General features: G+C 37.9%; 1 protein-coding gene across 6 annotated transcripts in view; it reads right to left on the reverse strand.

Annotated features, from left to right (window-relative positions):
• Positions 1 to 9,581, reverse strand: part of ACTN1 (actinin alpha 1) — a 744,367-nt gene that overhangs the window by 481,246 nt on the left and 253,540 nt on the right. For all 6 annotated transcript variants that reach the window (XM_044073986.1, XM_044073984.1, XM_044073982.1 and 3 more), the window contains exon 3: positions 1,948 to 2,067. In XM_044073986.1, the coding sequence (XP_043929921.1) occupies positions 1,948 to 2,067 (120 nt within the window). The remainder of the gene's footprint in view (positions 1 to 1,947; positions 2,068 to 9,581) is intronic.

A 9,581-nucleotide genomic window follows, 5' to 3' on the forward strand; every position in this document is an offset into this window, starting at 1 on the left:
AATAATGTTGGGCAAAATCAAACCGACGTTTAATAGTGCGCTTGTTAAACTTAGCACAAAACCTACAACCAGTGACATCGTGGTCAGGGGATACAATAGGAATGGAAATCCTTATGAGGTATTTGCTTCCCCCAAGAAATACAGTTATTAACTTTTACTGACATCGGTCTGAGGCAAGAAAAAGTTTCCCCAAGGGGGTAACTTAGCTTTGTAGAAGACTTCGGTTCTGGATTCGGAATGAAAATCTCAGGAGACTTCCGACTGGCACTTGAACTGCTTTTGCTTCGGGCACCGTGCGGCAAGAAAGACTGAAGAAAATGGCGTCGGCTGCATCTTATATACCCCTGTCGCACTGACGTCAGGGAGGAGGCGACAGCAACTGACGCCGGACCAAGGCTTTGGAACTCAGGCCGACTGGGGAACCGCCTGATGGCAGGATAACCCAAGTGTAATAACTGCAGCAGTGTAACACGAACATCAGCAGTTGCACAGCTATATTACTACTTAATTTGTTTTCATCATCAATGAGCTACAGACAGACAATTAAACAACCTAGCCCTTTTACCACTTCTGTGAGAGAACGTGATGCTTCAAGTATAAGCAATGCAGACCTTCGCAAACAGATGATTTTAAACACAGGAAGGACAATTTAAGTGAATTTTTGACAGAGAGGGTATTAGAAGAAGAAAGTCACAGTTGCAACTCTTCAAAGAAATGCTGAAAGACTCATTAAACAAAGCTTGTGCAGTCTAAGAATTCACTGTAGATAATGGTTTACAAGTGATCAATTTGAGTCATCTGGCTTCAGAAAGCTATGAAGGAGCAATGTGGTGTCTGTATAATGTGGTGAAGGCATGGCCACGTGTGTACGCACAAATACATATACATAAAAGTTACAGGTGCGTGTGAAGATAATATGCATACATAATATAGGACAATATATAACTGAATGTTCACTTGTATCTAATCACCCACAGCAGGATTGAACAGTTCATAAAAATGTCTCAGACATGCAACAAGAGATACACTGAACATTATGATGCCTCTGCTTGACATATTAGCAGTTTTGTACAGGACACACAATCAGGGTTCCCATGAAACATGGCACATGTTGAAATTACTAAACTACTATACCCGCTCAGAGCTAATAGCTGCCAAAGCACCCTTCTCCATAATAATCCATACAACAGAGACAGAGGGGGAGAGCTGCTGACCAAATGCATCTGCAGTAGCCTTGGCACAAGATGGAATGTGAACAGCCAGGTATCCTCTACAGTGAATACGGCTGAAGGGGCTGCAGCAAACAAGAAAGGTAAGGAAGGCACACAGAAGGTTCTAGAACAGGGTGCATGAAAGGAACAGCACCATTTAGTTTACATGTTAGGTGATGGGGTACATACATGGAAAAAAAAAATCTAATAATGTTCTTGGGAATTCTGCCATCCTACATTTGAAGCTACAGGAAGCAAAGTGGTAGATAAGGGACAAAGTCTTAGTCCACATGGGTGAAAAAGAAGACTATCCAAATCAGTAATACCACCACTATAGCAAACTCTGCCATATGTCCACAGTATGGGCAAGTCAGTTCCAGCGCACAGGATATTAGCAACAATAGAGTACAGGACTTTGGGAACAGCTGCCCACATGTATTCCATGGAAAAAGGTTTCATGCTCCAATGCACAAGTGCCACTACATTTTTTAAAATCTTCTAGTGCAATCTACAAATCTCTTCATTTCTCCACCAAATGCAGATTAAAATACTATGGCAGCCAGAAATCACATGGGGATAAAAATCTTGCATCACTTTGAAAGAAATGCAAATTTTTCCTCCTAAACCTGCTCTGCCACAATATCTTCTAAATCATCTTCCGTGGTTTTGCACAGCTCTCAGTTTTGCTAGCAATGCACTACCCCAAAAAAAAAAATCACAGAATTTCTTCACTTACCTTCAGCTCCAATGGAAACCAGTTTAACTCCTTTACTGGCTATAAACTCCAGAGCTTTATTTACATTGGAGATTTTGTGTACCCTCATTTTCCCTCGTTCTGGCTTAGGTAACCGTTCACCTAGAAAGACAACATTACTTAAATCAATCATATGATCATGCAAGTTTCACTGTCAAAACACATTAGAAATTCTGCACAGCATATATACAAAAGCAGAAAAGCAAAGAAGGCCTTAACAAGACAGAGGAATCATGAACCTTTTACAGAACAAGGACTACAAACAAGTCTTGGCAATACCTTTTAGATGAAATGTCTCAGTTTCTCGAGCCATAGGCCTCAGCTAATTACAGTCCACGGAAACAGAGGTGGTGCCAAATAAATCATTATACTTCTCTGTACGATTAATTGAACAAGAGGTGAGAATAGGGTTCAGTGGCATCTAAGGGCTCAGAAAGGTGATCGCTCAGAAAGGTGATCCCTCTGGTCTCCCATTTAATGCCCTTGCAGCTAACTTTAGATATCCAGAGGACATTTTTGTCCGCAAGCTGCTGGTTACAGACCACTTCTGATTAAGTGAAACAAATGCATGAGCAGCAAGGACAGCTTTAAAAGTCATATGAAAAAGAAATAATTCCCCCAACCACAGGAAACCCTACAAGTGGGCAGAATAAATAAAGTCTTTCACTGGTCAACTTAATACGGCTCATCACAGCTGCAGTCTAACTCATGCTAATTTACCTAAATGTACTTCCTTATGGAATGGGATAAAGTCATGTCTAGCAAACTACTACATCAATCCTCAAAATACGAGTAAGATGTCTGTACAAGTGCTAGTCTTTGAAAACAGCTTTGGCACCCTTTTTTCTACCTTTTATTTAGCCCTTTGACCTTCCCATCCAAACCTGCTTTTTCATTTTTCTCTTCCCGTTTTCATTTTCATGGACTACATCAAGCACTGCTTAGAAACATGTACAGAAAAGCATCAGTAGTGATTTGATAACAGAAGACAACAGGATCCAGGCTTTACAAAGTGTATGAGTTGGTATTCACAAAATTCAACAAATGTCTATTATTACAGTCTTTGTTTTTTTAATACTGTTTTATTCAATTCTTATTGTAATTATCTTCTGAATGAAGCAGTCAACCTATTCTTGCCAACAAAACTGATTGCGAACACCATCATAAATCATAAAAGCAGAAACAGAAGAACATGCAGACTAACTTTAGTAGCAAGAAATTTAACAATCAACACAAACATGGAAAATGGTAAACCTTAGAGTAAATCAAATCTGGTCAACTAAGTAGAAAACTAATATGAGAACATGTCAGTAATGGTGTAGTCTACAGCAAGAAAATGGAGTTGTTGACAGAATATGTGGTGCAGTAATGATACAGTGTCAGTTTTCCCAGAATACCTTTATTAAAGTAGAACATGAATAATTCCAAAAAAAAATGTAGAAGAATAACAATCCATCCAGCCACAACCCCTTTTTCCCCATTTTCGCACATGGGGTTGGAGTGTCACTTCACCAATGACAATCACCTACAGTCAAGGTTTACACCGCTGGGTGGCTAAGCCCTGCCACAGTAACGCTTCCACACTGCACATTCACAAGGATATAAATGCTATGGTAGTCAAGAAAAGCGGGCTCTATTTGCAGATATTGTTTTATACCTGACAAAACTAGAAAGAGACATTTCAGTGCTGTGAAACATTTCGAGACAGTTTAAGTCTTTTTGGGATACAAAATTAATGAAGCTAAAACAAAGGCAACAGCAGTAAATTATGTACCTACATATGAATTGGTTCGGCAATATCCACATTTATTGGAACATGATAAAATTAAGTATTTTATGCATGCATATGTATGTATGTACTTAGGAGTCTGGATTAAAAATGATTCTGGTGTGGCAGCTAAAGATATGTGGGAAGAGACTAAACAAGACCATACAAAAAAAACTGAGAAAATGGAAGATTTGTTATAAGGATATGGACAGTAAGATACATGTAATTAAAAAAGTTTTTAGTCCCATTAGTCTTGTACACAGGTCAGGATCGACCACAGGAGAAGTTGGGATAGCAATTAAACTGTTGCTTTTTGATCAGCGTAAAGACTTTTCATGGGAATCTACAAATGCATTGTAATAACCATACTTCTCAATGTAGACCAGAGATTTTCACAGCAAAGACCTTGTTAATCAATCTAAAATACAGACAGCTTTCTAATATTCGTTCGCTTTTTCAAGGCTTCATCCTACGGATTGATCCCACATCTGTGATCTCTTGTTTTGAACGGTTTTCTGAATTCTGCTTGTATTTCTCTCTTGGCAGCTCCTGTTCCAAGTATAGTTGTAAAATCTACCGAATACTCTTGAGAAACACCAAGTTAACACGTGGGACTGGAGTGAATGTGCAATAATTGTCATAATAACTTAGGCCATTTTTCTTCAAGACTTATAATAAAGACGTTTTGCAGTTCGCCAAGTTGCTATCTTCCAAATTTCCTGGCAAATCATTGGAAACACTGCAACAGCTTCAGTCGAGTGCTCCAACACTTCAATGGGAACGCCATCATGACATGGTGCGTTATTTTTTCGTAAAGCTTATACCACGGCTGCTACTTTTCATCAGCATTTATTCCAGATTCTAAGGTGCCAAGCTGAATAATTGATCAGTTTGATATTTACATTACACTGATGTTATGCAGTTTTTCCACCTTTTCTTAACATTCTCGGCATCATTCAACAAACACTAACATCTTAACATTACAATCTGAGGCTGGAATTTTCTCTTTAGGTCTCATAGTAAAGCCAGTCTTTTTCCTTCTCTACTACTTTCTGACTCGATCTGCTTGCACGTCATTGTAGTATTTAAATTTTGCCCGACAGTACGTTACACATTTTCAGAAAGTTTCTCCTCTGGCTGTAGTTTTTCTATGGTTCTTATCCATATTTAAGATCTTATCAGTCAGATATGCTTTTTTAAATATAACTATGTCTTCACACAACTCTTCTGGCAATTTATGTCTAATGCAGTGAACTGATCCAGTAAAGAGTCTCTGAACTCTAATGGTATATTTTCAAAGATCATCGTTTACTCTGCATCGGGCTGGTTTAATCTTTTCAACTTAGTCCCAGGTTTTGTTTTTATTGATGTGATTTAGCTTTTGCATTGTTAGCATCTGCACACTGTCAATCTGATTTCTCTACAGACCACTGGGTTCGCATTTACAGTCACCACTTAATTTCAAACATCTTTCAGTAACATAACAGACTGCTTACAAAGTCTGTCAAAAATTCTCAAATTTAATTTTTATCATCACGCCCACGTTTTCCAAACTCTTTATCTTTGTGCATATCTTCATGTTTGTTACCCATGACCATCAGAATATCCTGTTTTCACCTTCTGTCAATTGCTTTCAGTTTCACCAACATCCTTCTCTTCCATTTGTTGTAGCACATATCTGAATTAGTCATACCTTATAGAAGAGCAGATATTAAGTGTTCACCAACTGCATTATATTTCAATACCGTTTTTTCAAGCTTAATTATAAATTCAAAACCATTTCTAGTTTGCATTTCCAGCTTTGTATACCATGTATTTACCAAATTCAAAATATCCAATGCCAGTATATCTCAGTTTTGATGGTTTATAATTATTTTTCCCAAAATGTACATCATTGCAGCATTTCTCCCTCATTTCTTTGACAGCAGCATCAGCAAATTTAGACATTCTAAAAGCTTTAATCATGTCAGACTCACCAGGTTTACTACAAAAGTTATTCAGCTGCACTCCAACAGCTCATTCACTGCCTTCTTACTTGAAGGGCTCATATTACACACTGTACTGCATGTCTGTTGTACTATTATTAACTAGTCGTACGGTTAAAATGGCAAGATACAGAGGCACCTAGCTATTATTCCATGAAGATACCATCAATGTTCATGCAGTCACAAAAATCAGATCCAACTCTGTCGATCTTATCCACTCTGCTGCTCAATATGGGCTGGATGTATTAGTCTAGCATCTCAAATGAAGTCTGTCCACCTTGGGATGCCACGTAAGTAGATAAACTACAGATGACACAGCACAACACATCACTGATGCGTGCTAACACTCTCAGCAGGACAAACCACTGACCATGCTTCTAATTAAAGGAATTATCTAGTTTCATTCCAAACAGGTTATTTCATCTTGTTCCTTCAAAATTTACCTTTAAGGTAGCTTTCAAGCTATGGGGGGGGGGGGGGGGGAGTCTAATGAACTTTCACTGTTTTTTTGCCTTTAATTAACCTTATATTCTGATAGTTTTCCAAAGTTTACGTCTTCAAAGGGGACACAAAGATCCCTCGGAGTCAAACAAGGAAGTTACCTTGTCAGGAGGAAAGGCACAGGTAGAGAAGAGACCTGGGAAGATGTCCTATCATACGCTTATTGTAACAATTTTATGAAGTCATAGAGAATGTTGACCACCTTAATGTCTTGAAGTGTACACAATCAAGATCAAATGCTTTGTGTGTAAGGACTCCCCCAAAGCACTTTATGACTTGTTCTGCGAGTATTACCTAAAATCGTGCTAGTCTTAACTTATCAGACATTTCATGACCAAATATAAAAATCTGTTTTATCAAGATGTATAACAAATGCAAGGGATCTGGAAAGTCATTTAGCAAGCATTGCAGCAAAGGGTTCACAACTGTGATAAAGAAAAAATAGCTTATAAAACCATACTAAAGATACTTATCCAGCTTCAGTAAAACAGTTGTTGCTATCTATTTCTGACAGACATATTTCTGTGTTTTCAACTTATTTGCCACCTTCATCAAGCCAATTATGATTTTCTTTTTACCTAGCTAAAAATAAGATTTCCAGTGTGATCCCATCTAAACTCCATTTTCCCTACAGCTTTTTCTTTACTCAAGAAAATCACACTGTCAAAGCCTTTCAGCAGTTAACAGCCCTGTGTAAAATGGAGGTAAGCTCATGCTCTCTGTAAATGCCCTGCTCTAGTCCTGAATCCAACTCCCTATTGGTATATCTTATGAGTATTTCAAAATGTTCCCTGCGATCCAACATCTCCTTTACCACATCAGAGTCAGGACCCTAACTTTATATACTACTCTGCCTCATTCTTCCCTACAAATGAAGAAACATGTTTTGCATTTGTTGGGGACTTCAAAGTTTTGAATTTCAATCACTTGTGGCTTGAGCTAGTTTACAATCAAAGTGATACCAGATTTCAGTTCTGAGAGTTGTCCTTCAGTCACCTGACCTCCTACGACAGCTTTATCCCAAGGTCTCCAAAAATATTTTTTTTTTTCATCTCAAGTAATCTCCTGTTCAATGCTTTTACTCTATTACTTACAAAACATTTTGTAAATGTAAAAATTCTATTTTACAATGGTCCCCAGTACTCCTACAGTGACTGCCTAGTATCCACACTTGTACTTGATCACACATCTATAATTTTTAATGGACAGTCCAAATCAGAGCCTTTACTGGACTACAAATGTGTTTTCCAAGTGAACTGCCATATTCTAATTTCCCAAACTAAAACTCATCACTACAGCTGAGAAGTCAGATAGAGTCACTGTTTTTAAGCCATTTACCAAATAGCTGTACACTCTCAATATTAATCATTGTATCTAAATGCACACAGTATGAAGTCTACACAAATATAAGGTATAATTATCTAAGGGGAGATTCAAATGCTTGTGTGCATTTATTATACCTAGTGATTTGGGACAAATGATTACCACTAAGAGTGAAAGGGAAGGTCTACAAAAGGGCAGTGAGACCAGCTATATTATATGGGTTGGAGACCGTGGCATTGACAAAAAGGCAGGAGTCAGAGCTGGATGTGGCAGAGTTAAAAATGTTAAGATTTGCACTGGGTGTGACGAGGGTAGACAGGATTAGGAATAAGTATATTAAGAGGGTCAGCCCAAATTGGACAGTTTGGAGACAAAGCCATAGAGGCGAGATTGCGTCGGTTTGGACATGTGCTGAGGAGGGATGCTGGATAAAGCTGCCATGTAAGAGGAAAAGAGGAATGCCTAAGATAAAGTTTAAAGAAATCCAAAACGCACAAACCACAAACTGTATAAATCGAAAGAAAGTGAGCTTAAGGAAACACTCAACCAAAATACTGTTTTAATATTTTAAGCGTATGCTTTCGGAGGGCACAGTGTCTCTCCTTCCTCAGACAACAGATAAACAAAAATTCAAAATCAACCAAGGTTAAATAACCAATTAATAAATTAACTAATCAACTAACATTAAAAACCTACACCCAGTTAATTTCATTACAATTAACAATATTATTTTAATATTAGTTGATTAGTTAATTAATTTATTAATTGGTTATTTAACCTTGGTTGATTTTGAATTTTTATTTATCTGTTGTCTGAGGAAGGAGAGACACTGTGCCCTCCGAAAGTGTGCACTTACAATATTAAAACAGTATTTTACGTTTATTTTGGTTGAGTGTTTCCTTAAGCTCATTTTCTTTCGATTTATAAGACAAAGTTTATGGATGTGGCCATTCAGGACATGCAGGTGGTTGGTGTGACAGAGCAAGATGCAGAGGACAGGAAGAAATGGAAACAGGTGATCCGCTGTGACAACCCCTAACCGGGAAAAGCTGAAAGAGGAATGGGAAGTATTTAAACATTCCCAGTTTTGGAACTGCATGCCCACTAAAGCCTTAAAAAAAAAAAAAAAAAAAAAACACATTCTAAACGCCTGCTGGAGGAGTTGGCTCCTTGTACTTCATCCCAGGAGGAAGGTGCACACCACTTACCCCTTACACATAGCAAATTTGCAATCTCTATTGATTTTCTTATCCACTTGTGTAAAGGGATGGCTCCTTTCCTGATTACAGCCATAATTCCTCATCTACCTCCATTAATATCCTTGGATGTTTTCTGCAGAAAGAAAAAAAGTTAAGTTCATGGTCTGAACTTAATCAAATACCCTGTTTTTAATGAACTAGAATACTGTTAATGTTCCATGAAATCATAAATGACTGAATGACCATAAGCTATCAGTTCAAACTCTGAATTATGATAGATACCTATTTCTGAAGCCTTTAAAATGCAAAAATACAATCTGAACAAGATAAAACTTTACACATCTAAAAAAAAAAAAAAGGTATGTACAATTATTCTAAACATACTTCCCGCCCAAGGAGAAGGCTCACTGCCTCTGTTTGGATAGCAGTTCAGGATTACATCCTAGTCCAGTGACCTACACAACGCAGCCAGTCAATTAACAGATAAGGTCACTGTCTGACCCTATGACAATGGCCCCAGTACTTTATAAGGTGATATGGCTAGCTGTACCCTTCCACCCAAGATTCATGTTCTTCTACAGTTTTAACCACTTCCTATGAACCTCAGAAGGTCTAACATCCTCTTGTAAAATGCTCTCAATTGACAACCTATCAATACCAAAAATATGCCCTCTTCTCAAGGGTACGCACACAATAGTCCTTTTAAAAAAATGATGCTGGTTATCCCCAATTTGGTACATCTTCTTTGGCCACCAGAATAATCAAAAATGGATCGTTCATCCTATGTGATTGAAATCAGACCAAAATATGTCTATCTCAAGCCTGTAACATTATGCCTCA

The sequence above is a fragment of the Protopterus annectens genome, chromosome 6.part0 (assembly GCF_019279795.1).
Source record: "Protopterus annectens isolate FY-2018-M chromosome 6.part0, PAN1.0, whole genome shotgun sequence".
NCBI lineage: Eukaryota > Metazoa > Chordata > Ceratodontiformes > Protopteridae > Protopterus > Protopterus annectens.